The 25,247-nt window shown below is 36.9% G+C and overlaps 1 protein-coding gene across 2 annotated transcripts in view; it reads left to right on the top strand.

Moving 5' to 3' along the window:
• Nucleotides 1-25,247, top strand: part of RPS6KA6 (ribosomal protein S6 kinase A6) — a 41,380-nt gene that overhangs the window by 2,590 nt on the left and 13,543 nt on the right. For both annotated transcript variants that reach the window (XM_068697497.1, XM_068697498.1), the window contains exons 2-13: nt 5,906-5,965; nt 9,441-9,557; nt 13,051-13,132; nt 13,795-13,875; nt 15,224-15,303; nt 18,124-18,230; nt 18,497-18,534; nt 20,133-20,275; nt 21,086-21,156; nt 22,227-22,315; nt 22,763-22,827; nt 24,481-24,583. In XM_068697497.1, coding sequence (XP_068553598.1) covers nt 5,906-5,965; nt 9,441-9,557; nt 13,051-13,132; nt 13,795-13,875; nt 15,224-15,303; nt 18,124-18,230; nt 18,497-18,534; nt 20,133-20,275; nt 21,086-21,156; nt 22,227-22,315; nt 22,763-22,827; nt 24,481-24,583 — 1,036 coding nt within the window. The remainder of the gene's footprint in view (nt 1-5,905; nt 5,966-9,440; nt 9,558-13,050; nt 13,133-13,794; nt 13,876-15,223; nt 15,304-18,123; nt 18,231-18,496; nt 18,535-20,132; nt 20,276-21,085; nt 21,157-22,226; nt 22,316-22,762; nt 22,828-24,480; nt 24,584-25,247) is intronic.

Raw genomic sequence — 25,247 nt, forward strand, 5'->3', positions numbered from 1 at the left:
CCTTGCACTTGCAGGAACTATGGTCAACTAAGAGACGGTCTTCTGTTTTAAAGACTAAATTATTTGCACTTACTAGAGCTCTTGTCCATTAGTTGTACCACAGGAGGAAAAATTGGCGAAACAATTCTCTCTGAGGAATCTGCTTGTTGGCTAAATTTAGAATTACATTATTAGAAATAAGTGCATTTCCAGTGAAGTAGCACTTGTGTCGACTTGATGAACTAAAAACAGTTGGCAAAGGAAGAATGCAATCTTGAAGGTAGGAAACAAACTTTCATGCTTGAAGGCATAAAAACATGAACTTCTGGAGGAAGTTTAGAATTGAATTATTTTGTGCTTTTTCATGTTGGGCTGCTTTTGAAGTGCTGAGGATTTGATTTTGAACTGCGCGCCACGAAGTTTTTTTGTCTATTCATGTGTTCCTATGACAGTGTCACTTCTGAAACAGATCTGTGGCTATGGGAATTCCTTAAGCACATGTAAAAGGTTTAGTTTAAGCTTCAGATATCAGTGAGCTTATTTCCTTTGACATACAGGATTAAAAAGTAGTTTCATTGTCAAAAATAGATACAATAGAGGTATTGATTATAAACAAATGTAGCAGATCAGTAAAATGACTGCAGTCTACAAAGAAACAGAATGCTTATTAACACTTCATTCGCCAAGCTAACAAAATGCCAAAATACTCAGAAATGAGCAGAATACTGGACTTTTGGGGTTTTCTGCTCGCTTAATAGAAGTGGTATTGCATGCGTTTCAAGTAAGAACTGCACTTGCCTTAGCAAGTATGCTGTTCACAATATTAATAGTGTGAATTGCATAAATCCAACTTCATACTCATTTATTTGTTAAATAAGTACTTCAGAAACTGGTTGCTTAACTGGCTGCAAGTGACACAGGGGACAAGGCTGGAACAGCAAAGTGACTGGAAATGGAAGTATTCAGCTAGAAAGCTGAGCTGTGTTGAAAGTTGCAGCCTTCAAAAATACACGCTCCTAAGTGGAGCATTGCTGTTGTTGTACATAGTCTGTCCATACCAATTTAAGTAAATATATCTTTGATTTGGGCCCATCCTTTCAAGCATGTTATGATCCTGGTCCGTCAAAGGCCACTGAATTTTGTCAGTGTTAGGAGTTGCATAACTCCTTTGTGAGTAATTACTGGCAGTGACGTGGATGACTCAGCTACCTAGTTCTGTGCATCTCTGAAAATTTCCACAATTAGGCAGTGCTAAGCTAAGAAAAAAACAAGTACTAGTTGCACAGAACTTGTGAATTGAGGGCCCTCTTCCATTGCAGCCATGTCCGCTTTTCATAAAGACAAGAACAAGGTGCCTTAAAAAGGGGGATGAGATGGGGGAGTAAGCACATTAATTCTCTTAGATGGAAAAAAATGGATGTCTTTATGCACTGGAAGGTGCTGCAATAGAGTAAGTGTTTTGATATATCACTTTTGAAGATAGTTGTGGAGTTCTGAGTCTCTGGAAGAGCCAGGGCTCTGCTGAGGCGCCTCACCTCGCTGCTTTGGAGAAACTGCCCAGTGACTCTGGAATAGAAGAAGTGTGTCATTTCTTACCTCCTGATGTACAGAAGTTCAACGTGTGTGTGGATGTAGTTCTTCATTACATTAGGAATAAAATTAAGTATGTTTTCATCAGTTTTCAGCCTTATCTGCCACAAAAGAGGACTCTGAGGCTGCTTTATGCGCGTTCGTTGTGGAGCTTCGTGCCTCTCCCTGGCAGGCAGCACCTTCGGTCCTTGCAGATCCTGGTGTTCGTGGCCACGTTTGTGGCTTGTCCGTAACCGATGGGAGATGTGTAGCTCTCCATCTGATAATGGAAAGGATCAAAATGTTTGCTTAATCACTAATTAAGTGCTACTGAAGGTCTGTTAGCCTGTTTGAATGTGTATTTTCTTTGCCACAGGAAAACAAGTTCGTAACTTTCCCTAGAAACTGGTGAGGGCCTTAGGAACTCTTCTAAAGGTGTATGTCTCTATCTCCCTCTCCTATCTGATCCATTTAAAGTAGGTGTGAGGGAATTTCCCGGCCTGGTCTCATGAGAGGAGCTGAGCCTAGCAGCTGGGCAGGAGGTCCTGGGGTGCACAGGCCCTGTGCACCTGTGGGGCCTGGAGCTGACACCGAGACTTTCAGACATTGTTTTAAAATCAAATCTCTGCCTATTGAGGTGTACACAGAAAACCAAAGTTTCTTAGTCCAGTCTCAGGAAACACAATTCAGTAGGCCAACGTGTGGTTAATTAAATTAGTGATGCAAACTCTGCAGATGTGATTTGAAGTAAAAGAGGAACAAACGTGGGCATCTTAACATGTTTTTTTCCCCAAAAAGTTGTTTTTTCAAAGCCTTTGGAATAAGGGGCTCCTAACGTAAGCTCATGCTCTTAACATTTTGAAATAGGTTTTTGAAGAAATACTTCTGTAAATAGGAAGCAAACTGGTTTGTCTTGTGCTCGCTTGGGAGAACCGAGAGGGGTTGGTCTGGCTGTAGCTGCGGTATCAGCAAATCGGGGCAGCGAGGGAGAAACCTGGGAGGTGCAGAAACTGCTGCTGATCCATACATAAAGCTGTACCTGTCTGAAGCCAGGCTAGGTTATACATGATGAATAACACATTCTTACTTCTCTTAATAAAATTCCTGGGTCGGCTTTCTTCCTCCTTCTTACCACTGTTTGAATGCTGAAATTAAGATGTTTAAAAACAGGACAGAGCGAACCCACTTGACTTTCTCTACCGTTTTTCCTTGTAGTGAGGCACATGTACTGACTAGTTGTCTTTTTTTTTTTTTTTTTTGTCAAACCTATAGACCATCAAACCATAATACATTTACCATGTAAACAGTTAAAACATCATCAATATGTGAAGAAATACCTGTATTTAGATGGTTCTAATCTCTGGTCATTCTGGGATTCCTCTGCTCTGCTGTAATTATCTGAGGAAAAGCATGCGCAATAGTAGTTAAGCCTTTTACTAGCCCGCAGAAGCTGTTTAGATATTCTCCCAAGGTAGTATGGTATAGGCCCAGCTAGTCATGGGACCCATTGCAGCTATTTAAATTAGAAGGCAGATTGCACCGTGTTACCTCAGAGAGAGCTTGCCATTGCAGGAGTGGGACTTTTAGCCTGCACCTCTGGAAAAGTAAGTTTCTTACACTCCAGGTTGTCTGATCTCAACTTTGTTCTCATCTTTTTTTATGCATTGTTTTCTGTTAACTTTTATACCGATCAACAGTGTGGAATATTCACTTGAATTTTGAAAATTATTTGGAAAGCATTGATGCTGTTCGCCTCAATGTCTGTCTGAGTTTAGTTTGTGTCGTAATGAAAGTTAATATTGAAAATGTTCAGTTAATTATAAAAGTTTAGCGCAGAAGTGCAGAACAGCAGAATTATTCCAGAATGAAAGTCTCCTTCAGAATAATGGTACTTGTTTCCTTTCACCTGTTAGCTATAGGCAGGTGTTCTCTAATTCTCAGTAATAAATTCACTATCTGGATTTGTGAATATTCACTAAGTAATGACTTATAAAGAACAGAACTGTTTTAATTTCTATGTTTGTGTATAAATATTCATAATTAAATCGCTAAAGGAGGTCCTAGTTGGCTGCAGAAACAGAAATTTGTACTTTTTCCCATAAAGCTGGTAATTGAGGGTGTTGGGGTTTTTTTGATAGTATAGGGGAGAGAGTGGAAACTTTTAGTTAGCGAAACTTGGCCAATATAAGTAACTGGGCAGAAGAGTAATGATTTGCATTTTGTCATTGATCCTTTTTTAACTGAATAGTTAACATTTTTATTTTTTTATTTTTTAAAATTACTAGCTTTTGCGTTGTGATCTGACAGGTGTGTTACTTTTTTAAACAGACTTGCTGACCAGGGTTTGCAAACAAATAAGCTAGAAGTGTAACTGTCTGTGTCTGTCAGGCAATAAAAGTCGATTTATGTGCTTGAACATAAAATTCTTTGGACTAAAAACTGGCAGACATCCCAGTTTTTGTAATTGTAAAGAGATTGGACAGGAAAAAAACAAGCAACAATGAGGGGGGAAAAGTGTATGATAGGAAATTGTTAATTAAGATGACATTTGATTACCTGCCATAAATATCCCATAACTTAGTATACTTGATTTGCCAGAAAGCTGAAAGTATGCTTGCATGGCGTGCTCAGAAACTGCAGAAATCAGATAGCACACTGATTTTTTTTTGTTCAAAAACTGATTTAAGCCATGATAGCGTTCTTTATCTGATTGTCTAGAGTTGAGCTGGTTTTGGTGTATCTGAAGTTCTTTTGGCTAGTGATGTTGGCTCCAGAGCTTAAATTTAAGTAACTAAATTTTGAAAATGTTGACAGTATTTAAAGAAAAAGCTAAATGTACAATAAATTAATTTCAAGTTTAAGTCCACGAGTGAAGAATTGTATCTTATTTCTGAACACCTAGAGGGGAAACCCTTTTTTTTTTTTTTACTAGTTTTTGGACAGCTTTGGCGGGCTTCACATTGGTTCAGGCTTGAACGCGATCTTACAAAGTTGTGAAAAGAGATCAGGTGGAGGAGGCTGGAGTTCATATCTGGTGTGAATTTTGGCATTGTGCCTTGATGTATTCAATTAATTTGTACAATACTAAGTATAGTGGGCATCCCTCCCCACTTATCTAACTTGGGGAAAAAAATATGCAGAAAATGAAATAAGTTGTGCAGCAAAAGTAGTACATTGGCTTCAGTAGTGCATGTGAGGTTTCTGAATCCAGGGTAATAGGTTAATGAATTTTGGCCTTGAGGGTTTAAGGTGGCAATGCATGATGTGTGTGCATGACAAGGAAGTGCTAAATATGCCAGCTCTTGTTTAGATGGATGGGTCTTCTGTTACGTGCTCATCCAGACTTGCAGTTAATGTGAACAGTGTGTGTGCTGACTGTGGTTAAAATAAATAGAAAGTGAGAGAAGAGCGAAAGTAACCGAAGCCTCATACTAGTTCCTCCGGTTACTTTCGTCAGTGATGAGAATGTAGTCCAAAAATAAGCGCTAGCATCTTGATACAGGAGTTGGAGAGCTATGTTAGGAAAATCATTCGTTTAGGACTCAGCTCTTAAATGGTGTACTTGAAATCAAGAGTCCTTCTAGAAGAAGCAGTGCAAGTGGTTGAGGGTTTGCTTAGATGACGCAACCACGATGGCATAAACCTGTCCCTGCAGCCCTACTAGTTTGTCAGGTTTTCCCTCCTTAAACAGGGGCATGGTCTGGAAGGCATTTCGAAAGTCTTTGTAATCCTGTGTTTTACTGATTCACGTACCGGTAACCGTACCGTATTTTGGTGTCTTAAGCGTGTATTTTAGGTAAATAGGGAAGTACAAGGAAAGAAAGTCATTATCTAATCCAAGAACTTGCTTGCTTTAGTTTCTGTTTTCAGGGAAAATGTAGTTGTGAGTTTCCGTATCTTATTTAGTATGTTCTTGTGTGGGATCCATGCCACGTGAAGGTAGTGATGCTGAGCAATTAACGTATAAACAAATTAGCAATTATCACTAGCAAAATCCGTAATTGCCTTCACCCATTTTATCAGGTATTTCCAGTTTATAATTAATGTTTTGCATGTTGGGACAAAGCATGCCCTTTCTGATTCTTGTTTTTTTATCTGTTAAACAGCATTGAATCATTTGTTATTTAAGGAGAGATTGAACTTCATCTATAAATCCAACTCTTCTCTTACTGTGACTATGGGGTTGATATCTTCTTTATACTGTTGGATGAAGTGGGGTGTATTGTGGCCTTCCCATATAAGAGTGTGCTATTTATTTGCTCCAAATGTAAATTGGTTGAATTATGAACTCTGCTTTTTCAAAATTATTTGGTCTTAATGTTTTGTCTAATGCATTTTCCATCTTTCCCCTTTTCAGCTAAATGGCCTTAAAATGGCAGATGAGCCTATGGAAGAAGGAGAACCATATTCCTACCATGTAAGTCTGATAATCGTTCACTTCAGACACTCATTAGCCTTACTTCCTTATGAAGGAAAAAAAAAAGGCATTGCCTGCTATTTAAGTTTCGAACCTGTCACTTTATTTGACCAGATCTGAAGAGGTTCTGTCTCAAAGATGTCTTTGAAAAATGGCCCCGGGATAGGGGCCTGAAGTGGCTTGTTTGGGAAAGTTTGCAGCATGAGGCAATGCTTTAAGGAGAACAGATTCTCTGTGCTGGAGAGAGCATTTACAGATCTCTCTAGCTCAGGTCAACCTCAAACCTCTTATATTTTCTGTGCCTAATGTTTCTCTTTCTACAAAAGCAGAGGTGATAGCGTATTTCTTGTCATATGGTTGCTTACATTCATCCAGAAGATACTGCCCAGTGCTTTGGTAACTTGCATTTTTAGGAAATGCTGAAGATCAGTGTTCTGTTCGCTGGCTAAATCTTGGAATAAACTAAAGGCTAACTTTATTTGGTGAAATGCCTGACTTTGGTAAAACTGGCCATCATTTTTCAGCGCGCACCTCTGTATTTTTCAACAGTATCGTGGAAGAGGGTATCGAGTAGATCTTACTGCTTTGTATTGAACTAATAACTTTTAATTAAGTGATTTAGAGAAAAAACTCTTGTGAGTTTGTGATGTGATACTTGTCTGTTTCCTGGTGTGGAGTAAGTAAATAAACCTTCAGCCTGGTCATCCTCTTCCAGGTAGCAAGGAAAGATGAGCAATGGGTTGTGCCTCAGTCTTTCACTGTACTTGAACCAGAAGGATGTTGCAGAGCTTGTTTGTTGGGTGCTTGGAGCAACATACCACTCAAGCTGTAACTAAGTTAGATGGCAAAAAGCCATAACTGATTGTGGCGTTTCTTTCAGTGCTTTGCCTTCTGTTTAACCTGCTGGGAAGAGTTACCTCATTTGCAAGGTGGATTACTGAGGGCTGGTACCTGAACCCTGCAGTAGATTTGCTGCTCAAAAGCAGGACGTAAAATCAGATAACCAAATTTGCAGTTCATGGAGGCCAAACTAGAAAGGAAAATGAAACTGGCATGCATATCCATGCAACTTTTTACCCGCTCATTCATTGCTGATGATGCAGAGATCTTTTTATACTTCAGCCATACCAATTTCTAGGGCTTTAATGATAGTTAAGTAGCTGAAATTATATAGACATCTTTTGTAAAGGCGAAGCTACTTATAAAATTAACTCATTTAATGCATCTGAAGTTATTCTTTATTTGCATGGAAAACATTTTTCTCCTCAGTCACATTTAGAAATACTGTCTCCGCAGCAACCAAATGTGATGTCACAGGCTAATGACTCAAGGTGGGTGATAAATAGAAGAGCAGATGAACTCTTAAACATCTTTTCTCATGTAAAGGTTCATGGTGTTAAGCAACACAAATTAGGATGTTGAGGTAAAAATGCTTCTAAATAGAGCATTTACATACTTCATAGAAAGAATGAGCAGTTAAGATTCTTCTTCCCCATGGCATATAAGGAGAGGAACTGCTGCTTTCTGTCATCAGATGACTTGAAATGCTAGTCTTCTTACCTGCCTTAAATTCCAAGCATGGGAAGCATGTGTTACAAAAAAAAAAAAAAAAAAAAAAAAAAAAAAAAAAACACAAATGTGCACCTTTCATTTAAATATGTATATGCAGAGTCAGCAAGATGGATGGGTGAAAGAAGTTGGGATGTATATATGCTGTATCATTAGTGTCTGTCAACTGATTTTGTGAAGAAAGAGGGGAAGTAAGTAGCCTATAGCGTGAACTGAAGAATTGACTTTGTTATCCAGCAGTGACTTGTGTTTATACCTACCTTTGCATGGGAAGCAGGCAGAACAAACAGCCCTTTTCCAGAATATGAAATAGGAGATGTAGGGGAGACTCTCGTGGTAACAGCTGCACTACAGTCTGTAAATATATGGAGATGTTGGAGCTCCTTCCATTGCTGGGTGAACAAAAGGCAATTAAAGCATAGACAGTTAATGCAGTGTGATGGTTGCCTGTTATTTTTCATTAGTGTAGTAAGTACATCCACATCTGGATGATCGGATTTCTTCCTGATCTTCTGTGTAACGTGACCTAGAGAATTGCATTTAGAAGTGTGTCTATCAAGTCTGGTAAAGCTGACTGTAAACTTCTATGCTTGCTCTTAGGCTGCGAGACTTTGTATAGTCACCCTGACCATGACTGTAGTAAGATGTTTTCTGTTAAAACTAACCATTTCATCAAGTGGTCTGTCTGATGTCTTTATCTGTCAGACTCCCTGTTGAAGGAGAGGAATGCACTGTAGGTTTTCGTTTTTATTTTTCCTGGTCTGTCTTCACTAAGAAAAGTTTGAGGTGAAGAACTAACGAGAAGATAGGAGAACAGTTAATAATTTGGGTACCCTAAAGACCACAAAGTACTGCAAATTGGGTGGGATGTTCTGTTGTCATTGGGTTTTATTTGCTGAGCACAAGAAATTCATTGGTGTTCTTGACAGGGCGAAGGGGTACAGTTCCTCTGCTACGTGCAAGCTCAGGTTGCTGTTGCAGGCCTTAGCACGCAGTTCATAGTTTCAAGAGTGCTTATTTTGACACCTCGGTTGTTTTGCCTTACAGAAGTTTCTCTTACACCGTAAGTTTTATAGGCATGCAACACGTAATCTGATGTGTTTTCATCATGAATGGTTGTTTTTTCACAATTGTAGCTGTTGTGCCCTACTTCTAGAATCATTAAGGTTGGAAACAACCTCCAAGATCGTCTGTTCTAACTGTCCCCAACAAACGATTAGACCAACAGGAAAAAGGCAACTAGATCTCTCCCTGCCTCAGAATTGCCCTCAGCTTTCTGAAGGACTCCACACAGGAGAGTTTCCCTGAGCCTTGCACCTCAGAGCTGCATTTCTTCTGTTGGATGAAAGAATTCTCAGAGTGATTAGGATGACTCATGTATTATTTATGCTCTTCAAACAACGCATGTTCCTTTAGCGACAGTAGTGGATGACCATATTTATTATTTGCTGCTGTGAAAAGCAGTAATTATCTAAAATGATGAAATTCAATTTAGCTTTCATTAAGGCTATTTCAGGAAAGGGAAAGATGAGAAGAGCAATCACTGGGAAAACTAAAGGCAACTAAACCAAAGGTAAAGCATAGAAGGATCACCTCAGACTTGGTTTAAAAATCTGTATATTAATTCCTTTCATGTAAGAAAATTCATGTTTGTTCCAGTTGTAATGTTCATGACTAAAGAAAATAAGCATTATTCAATTGGGTGAGAATTTGACTTCAGTTTAGAGTTTGAAAACATGCATTTGTTTCAGAAAGTATGGATGGGAAACTTTCCATTTGAATAGCTTTCTTTTAGGCCTCATTAAAACTTAATTTTTTTTAAAAAAGGCATTTATATGCAAATCTAATAAGAGTTGATTAATTCTGGACTGTTCATTGTTGTATTTTGTTTGCTTTGAAATAATAGGATGAAGGAAGTGTGAAAGAAATTCCCATTACCCATCATGTGAAAGAAGGATGCGAGAAAGCAGATCCAGCACAGTTTGAACTACTTAAGGTTCTTGGTCAGGGATCGTTTGGAAAGGTAAGACAGCACATCTTGTTTTCATCCGAGGGCCACTTTCAACCTGCTTTGTCTTACTGATGTTAACACTAATAGGAATACATGTTAATGTTTTACTTCCATTGTAATACTACCAGGACATATCAGAAATCACGTTAGATATAAAGCCAATAAATCAGAGTACAAATAGATGTGCTTATGTGTACTGCCCTGTTTTGGAGGAAGTTACCCTATTTTACTGTTTATTTTTTATTTATTTATTTTGCTATAACAGCCTTTCTGGCTTTACCTTTTTAGGAGGAATTGACAGTTACTGGAAAAGCAGCATCTTTTTCTAGACCTGTCCAGACATTCAGCCTGGGAAGGGTTAGCTCAAGTATGTTTTTGGGGCAAGAAAGTGCCATAGCTGAGTCACTAGGAACATTTGAGAAGATATTGACAGATGCAACCTTTTTCTAGTCTCTTTGCTGGTGCAAAGAGAGCACTATTTATAGCAGGACTCCAAACCGCATCAGACCCAGATAGGCAACAGCATCAGTCTCCAGGCAGGAGGGTGAGTCTGTAGCAGCTCTGCAGGAGGTCTGCCATGGAAAGTTCCCCTCTCCTTTGAGCAGGGAGGCATGTTTGTGGTTCATCTCAACTGGTATCTGCAGTTTTGTGGAAACAATGGCACCAACAGCAAAGGATTTTACCAGTTGGGTTGTAGAATTAAGTGTGGTTTTTATGCAACAGCTCTGGCATGTTCTGTTTGTTCAGTGCCATGGCTATTTGAAATATAATCGTGGTGTCTTCAGCTGCGTTAAGACTCTTTTGTGCAGTGTCTGGTGAGGAAGTGGAATGAATTTCTCTGTTCAGTACTTGTGCGTCCTCTGCTGTTTAGGTTGATGCTTGGGGGTGCCAGTGGTGTAATAAATACTGGTAGACATTTACAGAGGAGATGATGGTTCATCTATTAATGATGCTACTTGATCAAGTGTGAATGTTTGATTCTTCCACAGCCCCTGCCTCCCCCCTTTCCCAAATGTGAAAGCTTTATTGATGGAGATACAGAGTTATGATTGTGGTAATTTAGAATTTGAGCTGAAGTAACAATAAAGTAAATAGCCTCAGAAATGTTTAACTTTCTTTATTTTGCTGTATTTGTCAGGTGATCTACAGTTCCAGACACTAAGTGAAAAATTATTTAAATAGGTTATAGAAGAACTGTGGCAACGTTGCGGTAATTTTTTGTAATGTGCCACTTGCAGTCACATTGCAGAAATGAAATTAAAAATGTTTCAGGCACTAATTTGAAACACATTTATTAAAATAGTAATCCTAGTGTATATGTCGACAACTTATTTTTTTAAATTAGTCTTTTAAACTAGATTTTTGCAACACTTGTACATTTTTTCTTTGCAATCACCTATACATATTTTTCCAATTTCCTGTTCTTTTGCTGATTTTTTTCCTTTTCCTGTTTTGTGGCAGGAACAAACCTCTGTATAGAGTTGAATGAGAAGGGAAAAATAATTTAGACATTAGCCTGAGAAACTTTTCCTTATCTGGTGAAGTTGGCAACTCCCTGTGTTCTGCTTCTCTATGGAGACTTCAGATGCTCCATGCATTTATTCCTCAAACTTTGTCTCACCCTGTCTTGGGGTTCAGCGCATCTGGTATGGACATCTTCACCCTGCCTCAGTTTGTTTCTCACTTTACAGTGCTCAGGCTTCTGGTAGCCGTAGGAGCACTGTTGCTCAGAATCCCACCAGCTTGGCAAGACGTCTGTTGCAGAGCTTGTAAAGCCTGGCAGAACTTGGTTCAAGAACCAGCTTTAAGAACCAGATGGTAACTGTTACATCTCTGAACAGGGATGGTTTTATCTAATGTTTGCTGCTTGCTGTTCAAAAGAGAAAACAAACAATAAGATCAGTAGCTGTTGCCTTCATGATCCTTGTTTTCTCTCTCCAGTTCTGTACCTCCCAGGCCTTTTCCTTTGGGTTTAGCAAACACAAGGCTTGTTTCCTCTGGCCCAGTATAGTACTGCTGCATCTGTGCAGGGTGTAACACTACTTCACAGAAATAAAGGGTTAAACCTTATGTCTGCTGTTGAGCATTTCAGTTCAGCCTTTGCTAATGGTCTAAGGCGTCAGCACCCAGTCGGTTGAAGCTGCTCCTTGCTGAGCTGAGGTGAGTCACTTTGTGCAGCAGGTGTCTGTCTGAATTCATGCTTTACAGCTGAACAACCAACCACTGCATCTCCACAACGTGCCGAGTTGTGGAGAATTTGGCTGCAAATTTAAGTAGATGGTGCTAAAGGAGTTTTCACCATGGCAGTTGTTTAGGTCCTTAGTAGTTTGTTTTTGTAGCTGATACATGCATTTATTCAGCATTAAAGCATTAGTACATGCTTATTAAGGCTTTATTTGTATAATAGATTGTGAGTATATGAACCTACAGATGTCTTCTCATTTGCTAATGTTTGAATTACTGCCCTCACTATTTGAGCAACAACATCACATAACAGGAGGACGATGCAATAGGTCAGCCACTGGTCACAGCTTTAACAATAAAAGCCTGTTAACCAGGAAACACCACGACTTTCTTCTGATCAGGGCTTACAACAAAGGCCACCCCTCTCCCAGCCCCATCATTGGCAGAGTATGAATTTCTAATTCTCGAATGAAAAAGCTTACTAGTTCACTTTTTAAATTAGTTCTAGATATTTAATCATGTCTAAAGAAGTATGTGTAAATATATCTAGTATTAAGGAAAGTGTGAGTACAAGGAAGACCAGAGGCAATTTCAGGTAGCTCTTGAATGTAAAAACTGTATTTAAAATAAAACCCTCATTAAAGAAATGTTGTTCTTATAACAGCCATTATTAGAAACAGAAGCACATACTAAACAATTCTATACACTGAAAGACCTAGTAGTTAGAATATTAATCAATGGAGATATGTGTATTTATGCTGCATCATTCTATTTAAGCGTTTCTTAATGTCAAGTTACCACCTATCTCTAAAACTCTGGAAAGGAAAGAGCAGAAAAACCTGTTGGAGTTGCTGTTCCAGAGGGAAGGTGTACTTTCATCACAAATGGTGGTGTTCCATAGCTTTCGTCTTGCCACCCTTACAGAATTCATTAGTATAGCCTCTTACATATTTGAGAGTCAGGTCTTAAACCTCAAAAATCTCTTAGCGTAAGAGGTGGCAGACCAGGCAGTCCTGCTACTGTCGTTCTTCAAGAAAGTAAAGCAAAACCCGCATGGTATAAGAGCACTCTACATGTATTTGATGAATACTTAAGGTGTTGGCTATAGGAAAGAATGTATACTCTATCTGGCTACTTAAGGGAATGTGGTAGTGTATATACCTTTGATCTGATTAAGGGAATTCTGTCCTCTTTTAAAAAAGATGCATATGCTTAGGAAAGAATACCTAAAGGTGTCTGAAACTATTGTGAAGTTTCCAAATGCTTTGTGGTAGTTGTTTATTTTTAGCAGTAATTTTAAAGGTGGCATTTTTCTTACTAGGTCTTCCTCGTACGGAAAATAATTGGTCCTGATGCTGGGCAACTTTATGCAATGAAAGTATTGAAAAAAGCTTCTTTAAAAGGTATGTGTATCTTTTTATTTCAACTTCAGAAAATAGATTTTCAGTGCACCTCTCTTAAATGTTGTTGTCTAAATATTTCTTTTGAGAATAATTTTCATCTTAAAACTTTCTCAGTGATTTCAAATCTGGCCAGATAGCTTTAATTATGTAGTAAAATTTACTTTTTCAGAGTTTAAAATTGCATTACTTATTTCTGCTTATTTTTATTCTACCTTAGCAGATTAATTTAATAAACAATTTTCATTTTGCCTTTTAAGTTAGAACTTTACTGTGGCTAAAACTCAAGTCAGTCATTCTTGTTATAGGTGTGACAGAAAGCTAACTTAGTTCTGGCTTTCAGAAGATGCCTTAATGAAGGCAATTGACTGTACAAATGGGAAGTGTTGAGGAGGGAAAAAGTGATCTTAACAGTCAGAACGTTTATATTCAGTGAAATAGTTAATTCTAGTTAAAGAAAAAAGTTGAGGCAAGAAACAAAATACAGTTTTGCTGTCTGAAAATGTGTTTTGTGGAAGACTTACAAAATATTGTAACCTCTTCTAATTTTTACTGCTAAAAAGGTAAAAGTACTGCCTTGGATACTAAAAATTTCCCATGTTCTAATTTGTTCCATTTATATTATAATAAATTTTGATAGTAGTATTCTTTTTTTTTTTCACCAGTTCGGGATAGAGTTCGTACAAAAATGGAGAGAGATATATTAGTAGAAGTAAATCATCCATTTATCGTCAAACTGCACTATGGTTGGTACTTTTTTGTTGGTACAGCTTTTCTTTGCTTGAAACATTGCTGTTCTTGATAGTGAAGTGGTGTGCTTTAAAATGCAGTTTTCTTTTTAAGTATGATAAAATAAGATGGCATATAGTTAACTGGTAAGAAGGACAAGAAAACAAGACCTCAATATTGCTCATGTCCCAATATATGAAACATGGGATGTTTCATACATGAAAACATATGGTCTGGCTACATGAAAGCATATGGTCTGGCTGGAAGAATTGTTCTGCCATGATGATGCTCAATGACCTTCAGAAAGAACCTTAAGTAAAAGAAATCTAGCAGCATTTCTGAAGTAGCCTCTGCAGAATTGCCTGAGGAGTTTAAATGTGCATACCTCTTCCTTTTATAATTGTATTTTAGACTTGGTGTTAGGCTTCCTTGCTACTCCTTTTCATACTGATTCTCTTCATATGGATCTAGTAGCTTGATGTGTCAGTTGTTGCCTATGGAATTTTGCCTTTAGCATGCAAACGCACATGGTGTGTAATTGCAAATCTGATATTTTTCATGCATATATACAATTTTATTCAGATGAAATTCAGATGAGGGTTTCCTTCTGATGATGGACTGTTAAGCTGTAACACGTTAAGCTGGTCACACTTTTTAAATAGCCCTTCAGCTCAATCAGTCCCCAAGCAACTGCAGCCCACCCCTGGCCAACTTCCCCCAGTTTTGTTGTTCAGCATTAGGACACGAGGTATGGGGTATCCCTTTGGCCAGTGTGGGTCAGCTGTCCTGGCTCTGTCGCCTCCCAGCTGCTTGTGCTGGCAGGCAGTATGAGAGGCTGAGAAGTCCTTGATTCAGCATAAACGCTGCTCTGCAACAATTAAAACATGGGTGTGTTATCAGCATTCTTCTCATCCTAAATCCAAAACACAGCACCATGCCAGCTACTAGAAAGAAATTAACTATCCCAGCTGAAACCAGGACAACATATTTTTTTTTTAGATTGGGTACTTTTGAAAGTAGAGATTTCCTGGAAAATTCATAGAAGTTCTGCAGGGTCTTTTAATTTTCATTGAGTGAAAATGAAACACAGTCGTTAATGTACTTGGAGTTTCTGTGTTTGGCAAAGGAGAAATAAAAGAACAGTACTTTAATGATCTTTTGTGACTAAGATTGTCTTCCGTGAAGAGGCAAGCAAGTAATCATTCATTAAAATTAGTAACTCATGTAAATTTCGTATTGGCTGCTGAACTATGTCAGTTCCAAAACATAAATATTGCATTTCTCTAACATCTCCCTGTTGTAAAAGCATTTAGATCTGTTTTGTAGATCATCTTTGTCATGCACAACTATTGATTTTTTTTAAAGCCTTTCAGACTGAAGGGAAGCTATATTTAATATTGGATTTTCTCAGGGGAGGAGATGTATTCACACGATTATCCAAAGAGGTAAGTACCTAAAATTTTATCTCAACTCAGTATTTGGCAGATTTTCTTTGACAGTATAGGGTTCTTTTTTTATAGCTATTTCCACTGTGATTTTTTAAGAAGTTTTTAAGAACTTAGTTGGGTTTTCCTTACATATTGTAGAATAATGAACTGTAACCTTAAGTCTGTACTGGTTAGTAGCCTAAGCTTTTCTCTGTTATCTACAAAGGCCAGTCCTTTTGTCTAAAAATGTTTTGTTGCTTGGAAACCCAACTGAAGTAAATTAAAATTCATCAAAAGTAAAGCAGATGTATAGTTCTTACGCTCACAGTTAGCTTAGGTGCTCTTGGAAACCTGTATCTGTAAGAGGTTTTTGCTGCATTGCAAACTTGGATAATGCTATAATATAAATCCTAATGTTTAATCTTAGAAACTGTGAATGAGCATTTTTAAGACACCCCTCTGCCATCTAATTTTAGTGTGTAACTGGAACTATAATTTTTCATTTCTGTTTTCTTGGGAGAGAATTTCAGAGGAGGGAATATGATGCAGCCTGGCCTTGTTTTTTCTTAAACTTAATATAATAAATATTTTATGGCAAATATCATGACCATCCTTAAGATTTTATTTTCTTTTTGCAAAACTTCCATAAAGCTCTAAATTTTTAATGGCAGATTTCCCAACAACTTCACAGTTAGAGAGCTTTCTAGTGCTTTCACAAATGTGAATGTTTATTGCTAATGCTTAGGAAAAGATAACCCAGTTTTCTGATTTAAGAAAGTATCTAGCTGTCGTATCCTCTGTATGTTAGGCCATGAACTCTCTCCCCCCCCCCCTTTTTTTTTTTTTTTAAACAAAATCTAGTTTTACTTCAGGAGCAGGGAGCAGGTAAAAGCAAAGAAAGAATTGAAAAGGTTTTTTCTCTCATTTTTAAGAAAGCTTACCTTGGTAGAACAGTGATCATCTCTAAGAAGTGAGATCAAAATTAATTAAACTTGAGTTGTAAAACCAGGGGCTAAAAACTGTTAAAAGAATAGACAGGCTTGTAAAGGGCTGTTGGAACACACTAGGTAGGAATGAGGTCACTCTGCTCTCACATAGGCTGTCTGATTACAGGGGAAATTCTGGTATAACTGAACCATTCTTTTTGCACCAACACAGCTGAGATTATTGACTATGCAAAATCCTTAAATTAAGGGATGCAAGTCTATGTATAATAATACTAGCTAGCTGAAAGAAGTATGTACTCTCCTTGAGAATAAAGAATTAATAGTTGTGAGATTATTCTAAAGTTTCCACACGTGTGTTGTGGTTATTTTTGGAATTTCATTTACCTTCTATGATGGCATTTAAACATTTACCATATCTATATATAGGAAAAAATTGGGCCTTTTAAATTCCTAAGTGGAGGAAAAGATGCTTTCAAAAGTGCCTGGTAATACAAAGACAGTGGATAACCTGACTGTAGATTACCCATAGTATTTCATACTTTGCATACACGAGGATTATTTAAGTTAGTAGGGTTTAGTATGAAGTTATTAAAACACTCTTGCTAGTGTTTAAGTTCTAATGCGGGTATGAGAGTTTCGGCTATGGAAATGAAATGAGTACTCATTGAAGTCTTCTGTGGTACAATTGAATGAAATTCACTTGCACTGTGTTTAATTTGACACACAGTAGTTTGTAAGTGAAATTGTTACTGCAAGGCTGTAGATTACCATTTAGCATTTCTGTATTTTGAGATGTGCATTTCGGTTATCCCAAGGAATAGTGATGTTTTTCCCTTGTGAATGGAGATGGAAGATTGTATCAGCTTTGCCCTTACAAAATTAAGGGGAAACTTCCATGTGCTGTTTCTATCGTGTAACAGCTTTATTGTGCATTGCCTATTGATAACTGACACGGTGAAATTTGGCAATATTTCTGTTACTGGTACAACAAATTACATATTTTGTGTGCAATACCAAGTATTGATCAGTCAGTGTATTACTAAATCAGGAAGCCCAAACATGGTAGTATAAAGTTTTAAAGGGTGTTTACTGTGCAGTTGAGAGGGCTCTTCTTATTCCTGGTATTTTCAACAAGTAGGGAATAGTTGAGTTTTGGAATTAAATTTTTGAGGCTTTACATTTGAAGATTACTAGTTTATCCAGTAATTTGTAGAACACAGCAAGAGCCAAAGTAGATAGTCTTTATAGGAAAATTAGAAGCAACCTGTTGAGTATTTAGGACGGGAAAGCATCTGTATAAAATGCTATGTAGGCAAGGTTGCTTGGTTCTTCAGTTTCTTGCTAGCGATTTTAGGCTTTTTAAAATTTCTTCTCCGAAGAAGAACAGAGTAGGTTCCTGGTTTAACTCACTGCTAATTTTCTCATTGTGGTTATTTTTACAAAGTATTTTATTTAGCATACTTCTGCTATTTTTTCTAAATATTGGTAATGTGAGGTCAGAGATGCACAATGAGCGACACAAATAGCTGTTGATATGTCAAATTTTATGATGCAATGGACAGCAGTTTACGTTGGATTGCAACTGAAAATGCTGGTGGTCAGTAACACCAAACACAACAATTAAATTCATTATCTTAAAAGTTAGTGCCTTCTGGTAGCTGCAGATGTTCTTAAGTGTTGCAGATTGTTCTTTTACTTGGTGTTTACTATCATGATGATTAGCATGTATTATTGTATCATTTCTGTTAGGTAAATTCATGAATTACCAGTTCATGGGGTACTTCTAAAACTTATCTTGAAATTAAGGCAGACAGGAGTATTTTTTTTTTTAGTTTGCAGTTTTAAAAACTGAAGACAAGATCAGAAGGTAAATCTATACAGTTCTTATTAGGTTATGTTTACAGAGGAAGATGTGAAATTCTACCTCGCAGAACTGGCCCTTGCTTTGGATCACCTTCACAGCTTGGGAATTGTATACAGGGACCTGAAGCCAGAAAAGTAAAGTAAAATGTATTTTACCACTATTATGTGTATTTTGCTTGTTGCTTTGCGTTTTCTACTGTAGCAATGTAAAAATATTATTAATTTTTTACATTGTTTGTTTACATAATCTTATAAAAATGCATTTGTGACTAAAATGCAATAATACTGGTTTGTTAATTTAATGATGGGAATCAGAGATCAAAATTAACTACTATATTTTAAATGTTATATGCAAACATTCCTGTTTATGTGTATCGGTGAATGTGAATTTTAATTTTCAGCATTTTGCTTGATGAAGCAGGACATATCAAGTTAACAGGTAGGTAATATTTATTAGTACAGCACTTTCTGTGTATATCTCTGTATAAGCTTATAGATACAAACCTAAGACACATATAGTGATAGTTGTAGCATGAGGCCAGTACTTAGCTGCTTAGAGAATTTCTTTCTGATTCATATAAAAACTGAGCAATACCACTTCCATTTATAATAATTCTTTATGTACCACTAAGTACTTCTGTTGAAGCATTTTTAGATTATAGGAGACTGTATCAGATGATTTCTTTTACCATATCCTGATGCATTTTCCACAGAAGTTATTTTTCTCTTTGGCTGATCTTTGTATTGATCAGGTTCCAGTATTAGCAGTAATATCACTGTAAAATGCGGATCCTAATTACTGTGGTTAAAATAGAAGAAATATAAATGATAATACAAAAACAGCCATTGAATATGATTTACTTTAAATGAACTACAGTTCCAATGGTAGTGTTTTAATAACTAAAGTTTAGAAAATTTCTAAGCTATGTCAAGATTTACTGTGAAATGCCTTTTAGTTGAAGATCAAGAAGTTGTTAGTCTCAGCCAGCAACTTTAAGCCTGAATCTTTTTTTATAAGGGGAATATAAAAGGAACAGAGGTTCTCTTGGTATAAAAAGCTCTTAGTGCAAAATAAGACCTCTTCTAAATTATTATTGTATTTCAGGATTAGCACTCTTAAAGGCAGATGAAATTGCAGGGAAATGGTTTATAGGGAACAACTGAAATATGTCTTCTAAGAAATTACATTTAAGGTGAAGCTTATCTATAGATCCAAATATGTAATTAATTTATATTGCTATTAGATTCTTAGTGGGGAAAAAAAAATGTTTAAACTCTTTGAGAGTTGAATGACATTGGAAACTGTTTATAAAATGCACTGCTTTAAAAAACTTGTGAACAGTACACTTAAATCCAATTCAGTCTTTCACTTCCTTCTGAAAGTGGGAAGACTGAGGGTATCGTTGATTAGCAATCATTTCCCCTCTCATAAAAGGGAATGTTGAAAGTCTTGTCTTGAGAACCGGGCCAATATCAAGGAAGGACTTGTTTCAGCAAGGCCATTGAATAGACAAGGAAGGAAAAAAGTATTCTGGCATTTAAGACTTCTTTACTGAACTTGTGATTCACATTGCAGAACTATATTGTCTTATATAACAACATTATTTTTAGTCTGACTTTTAATTCATCATTCAGTAATAGCAGAGCATACAGACTACGATCTTTGAAACTCATTTAATTGCATGCAGTGTTTTGTATGGATAAAGCAGGTAGCAAGCAGAAAAAGATCTTTTGCTTATCTTAAGGCTCTGAATATGTAACACTTAAAATATTGAAGTATTAATATTTTGAGTAGTATTATTGATGGCTAATCTGTAGCTTATAGAATGGCTTTGGTGGCATATAGTAAGCTAAATGTTTGATGCCTCTCTAGATATCTGCAGCTTCTTGTTTCTTGAAGCATTAGGATAACAACATAATGTTCCTGAACAGAAGCAAACAAAAGCTGTCAACGCTTTCATTTTGAAATGCCATATACAGTGTTGTTTTTTCCTGAAGTTCTTTACTGGCTATATTCTTGTAATGCTGTTGTTGTAGACTTTGGACTCAGCAAAGAATCAGTAGATCAAGAGAAGAAGGCCTATTCTTTCTGTGGTACTGTAGAATACATGGCACCTGAAGTAGTAAACAGGCGAGGGCACAACCAGAGTGCTGACTGGTGGTCCTTTGGTGTTCTTATGGTACTGTATGCTTCGCTGCTTACCTCGCTTAAAGGTCACGATATGCTGCATATGTCTAAAGTGAATGTGAAATAATGTGTCTAGAATAGGCTTGTCCAGATTTAATTAAGAATGCTTGGGTGAGGGGGGCGGGGGGTAGAATTTGATGACCACAGTGCTACTGAAATAACAAGTAGTCAGAATAAAACTTCACTTTTTACCTGCTTAGGTAAGGAGTATGTAATAGGAACCTGAAAAATCATGCACCTGGTCAGTTTAGTTGTTTTGAATAGTCATTGTCATAGTGTGAAACTTCAGTTTGTATAGTTTTTTTTCCAAAAAATAATTGACAAAAAAAAATGAAGATTTGTTTTAATGGAAAATCAATTGCTTTTGTAAGAGTAAGTTTGAATACTGCTGGAGTGGAGTAGAGTAATGAGTCAGTAATGCTAGCACTTAATGCTTTTGCTGTAATGCATTAGAGAATCAAACAAATACACATACTGGCATTAAAAATAAAATACAGTTTTAGAACTTACTCTTACTGCTCCCTTCATAGTACAGCAAAGCCTAAAATTAAGGCATGGAGGGGATTTTATTACTCTAAAGTAGCTCATGGCTGTGAAATGTTCCTAATCATCATCACAACTGCCACTGTTATAATGTGAACTAACAATTAAAAACAAAATTTTAGATTTGTGAACTTTTTGATAATATCTCTTAAAAGTCAAGTCAGTTTGCCTAATGTAGCAATAGGAAACAGTACAGTACTTAACACTTCGAGCAACTGGGGGAAAAGTGTTGATTTAGATTAACATTTGTTCTTTTCAGTTTGAAATGCTTACTGGTACACTACCGTTTCAAGGTAAAGATCGCAATGAAACTATGAATATGATACTGAAGTAAGTATGTTTTCTTACTCTTTAGAATATCTGAAAACTTAATTTAAATGTGTTTAACAGCTTGTTTCAAATCCTTGTGCTTGAGAGCATTAAAAATAGAAGAGAAACAAAAAAGCCACCCCATTGCACTGCCTCTGTGCACATGTACAATAAATATGGTTTAGATCCCAGACTATGGAAATTCTGTTAAGTATCTGCAGGAGTTGAAATCATAGGGATAAACTTGCATTTTCATTGTAGGTGTATAATAAAGATAACAACATTACAGTGAATTGGAACAGCATTACTTGCCATTCATGCTGTTATATACTCTTGCTACTGTTAGAGCATACCTTATTTTGTAAGCAGTAGTTAATCAGGTGTTGCTTTATGAACATATATATGGAGACTGCAGTTACGTGCTCACATTTTCATATTACATTACCTCAGTTGCAGCACAAGCTGCCCAACAGGACAAACTGGGTAAACTGGTGACTTCTGAAGCAAGTTGTTAGGCAAACATGTTCTCATCTTTATTTGTGCTTAGTTAACAAAGACTTTCCTTTGGACCACATGCAGAGCCTTGGGCCTTTTGAGGGGGTGATATTCGAGGAAGGGATGAGAAAGAAAGCTTTCTTCTTAACAAATGGCAGTTTGAATTTATAGAGATACTAACTGTTAAACGTTAGCCATCACTTCAGGGGCTAATAGCAAGTTGGAAATAATTCTGCGTTTGGTGAGTCTCTTTGGGCCTTGCTTCTGGTAGATGTTTTGGTGATAACTTACTGGTGACATGAAGATATCTTTGAAATACTTGTGTGTTCCTGAGATAATTGCTTTACTATGTTTTAGCATGAAGTTTGTTTTGGGGTCTTGAAGGGAGTGAGTTTTTTGTGTGGTGTGGGTTTTTTATTTGCTTTTGAAAACCACTCACATAGAATGTGAAACTTTAAAGCTAATGAGTTAAATGTATACACCAGACAAGACTTTAGAATAGGTCCTTAATTCATCAAATTATGCGGTGAAGCTTATGTACGCTTTTTTTAGGAAGATAAATTTCTTTCTCTAACTCATTTTCTGTTTTTGTGTAGGGCAAAACTTGGAATGCCTCAGTTTCTCAGCCCTGAAGCTCAAAGTCTTCTGAGAATGTTATTTAAAAGGAACCCATCAAATAGATTAGGTGGGTTCACTTCTTTGGATCATTGAAATAAAAGTAGGTGGGCTGAATTTCTTATTTAAAGAAAGCAGTTGCTGGAGACTCTTCAAGCTCCAGTGTTGATGGTCGGTAAGACTTGACTTTTGATACCATTTCATGTTAGTGTGGGTCGTGACTTTCTGGGTTTGGCTAATGGATGGTTACTTTCTTGAACCAGTTACTATTAGCAGCGAGAACAAATCTTTGACAGTGTCAGAGTAAAGGAGTATTGACACTGTATTTATGGTCTTTTTTATTCTTGTATGTCTCATCAGGTAGGCAAGTGTGCTCAATCAAATATTTTATATGCCTCATATAACCATGCCTATACAAATTAAAAAAAAAAAAAAAAACAACAAAAACACAGTGTTGCAGTTTTGTTCAAAGACTTTACCCTCAAAATGTTTTAAATTCAGTGTTTTCTTTGTTCAGGAGCTGGTTCAGATGGAGTTGAAGAAATCAAGAGACATCCTTTTTTTTCTACTGTTGACTGGAATGTAAGTAGGAAAGGATCTGAATGGTAAAACTTCTTATTTTTGCCTATCTTGTAGCATATAGATATTTGCCTCTGAATAGGGCACAATAAACACTGCACTAATGCTGACTTGGATTCTGGCCTCTACTGCAACCTTACTTGGCATCTGGAACTGTATTTATGGTGTAAAGAGTAATCAGTTATAAATTGGACACTTAATTGTTTAATAATTAGAGTTGCAGCATTCTAAAGCTTAAATTGTCAGTTACATCATCTGTAGTTGGAGAGCATGCTGGCACTCCCTGTGTGCAAGAATCATTCTCTCGAGTAGGTGTCCATCCCGTACAAGCATGTCTCATAACTTCCATGCAGGTCACAAAACCTCGCTGTGACTACAGTTCTCTTTGACTTAACTGTAGTTAGCTGTAGCGCATTCCTCTCTTATCAGTCATATTCCATGAACAGCTGAAGTGTTGACTCTCATGCTTTGAGGTGATCAGAAGTCTGTACAAGTCCATGACTGCTTTCTTAATTTTTAACAAGCATGTTGATGTGGGGCCTTTTGAGATGTGTTGCCCAGAAACATTCGCAAAAATGAGGCGCTCTATATCAAACATATCTACCCTGCAAACATGCCTTTGCTGTAAGGCCTAGAGAAGGATAGACGCAAGGAATGATGTTGCTATGCTGATGTGACTACATGTAATGCCAGTTACTGCTGTTCTTAACTGGTTCTTTAAAGCCTGTTAGCATTATCCTTTTCCTCTACCTCCTGTGGAGTTCTAACTTTTTATTTAGCTGTGGTGGTACTAATGAACGCTTCAGTATTTTATTTCATTTTCTTTGGGGATGAAATCAGGTCTCTCTTTCTTGTGTGTTCTTGGTTTTGGGTTTTTTATTACATGTATGAGGTCTGACAGGACAAGAAAAATGCCCAAAAAAAGTTCTCAACTTTGTGTTGGACTTTGACATAATTTGACAGGAAATTTTCCTTAAAATGAGACTCATCATTGTAAATGTGACTTATATTGCTGTTTTGATAACAGTTGGCAAAGTGTTTTTCTAAAGCATATTGAGTAAAGGAAAAGAAAATGAAAAACCTTTGTTCTACTTTTCCTTCCCTCATTTCGACTTAGTTTAGCAGGTCAGGAAAAACCTGGAGTAGTTTTGGGAATTGGCAGTTCCTTGCCAAGAGGAAAACCTTTGCTTGTGAGAGTTATTTCTATTCTGGGTCCCAGACAGAGGCAAAGACTGTATTGCATACCTTCCCTTTGGAGTGGGTATTTCTGGGTGGTAACAACTGTCCAAAATAGCAGTGAACCAGGTCTGAGATGCACTGTAGCTGTTCTCTGAATAAGCCCAAGATGAACTGGTGATAAATAGCAGTCTGCTACCCTAGTTTAAAAAGGACAAATCTGGTAGGTGAGGCAGTTTCAAAAGAGCAAGAGCTGTGTGTTTGACTTGCTTGCTACCATTTTGCTTAGCGTTTGAAATAAATATAACTCTGTTTTTGCATATGTAATTGAGTCTCTCTAATTGCTATATACTATGCAGTTTTTCAGAAAACTGGTTTTAATACAATGACATTTGAGTTGCTTACCCTCTAGCTTGGCAAAATTACATGATGGAAGCTTCATTCACTCGTAATTAAATGAACTTTGTTCTTCTACTTCAGAAACTGTTCAGAAGAGAAATTCAACCCCCATTTAAACCTGCTTCTGGAAAACCAGAAGATACCTTTTGTTTTGATCCAGAATTCACAGCAAAAACACCAAAAGGTAATTGTGCATCTTCCACTTACAAGCTGGTGAGGCTTACGGCACTATAGGGATAAAATGTTTTTTTTTTTTAATTTGGTATTTGTGGACTGAATTAGAAGACTGGAACAGGTCAGATTTGAATTTTATATGTAGTGAAAGATAAAATATGTAAACCCAATACCTTTTTAATAAAGTAACTGTAGCATTTATTATTAATGTACAACCAACTTTGTTCTTTTCTTTTAATTATGGTTTCCCTAGATGTAATGACAAGGAAGGTAGAGGGCAAGTCCTGTTCTGCTATAAGGAGAATACCTGTTAATTTTGTCTTAAATCTGTCCAGGCTTCCCTTTTCTTTTATTGTCAATACCTAATGAAGTTTGTTTGAATGTGAGTCTCAAATATTTGAGTTCTCTTTTGTGTATCAAGTAATTCCTGAGAAGTTCAGGGCAACACATTCACTGCACTGAGGACCTACACTATTAAATTATTTTCAAAGACATCTCAACTAGTTTCAAGAAGCCTTTAAAATTAACTTTTAACATGTCTCTTAGAAATTTTCCTAGTGCAATAATCTAAGTAACTGAACTTTGGAAGAAAGACAGTAAGTGCTGTTTTTCATTGATTAGTGTATTCACTTCAGATTTTCTTATGTGATTTTTTTTTTCCTCTACTATTGCAT

This window comes from Anas acuta, chromosome 13 (assembly GCF_963932015.1).
Source record: "Anas acuta chromosome 13, bAnaAcu1.1, whole genome shotgun sequence".
In the NCBI taxonomy this organism is placed as follows: Eukaryota; Metazoa; Chordata; class Aves; order Anseriformes; family Anatidae; genus Anas; species Anas acuta.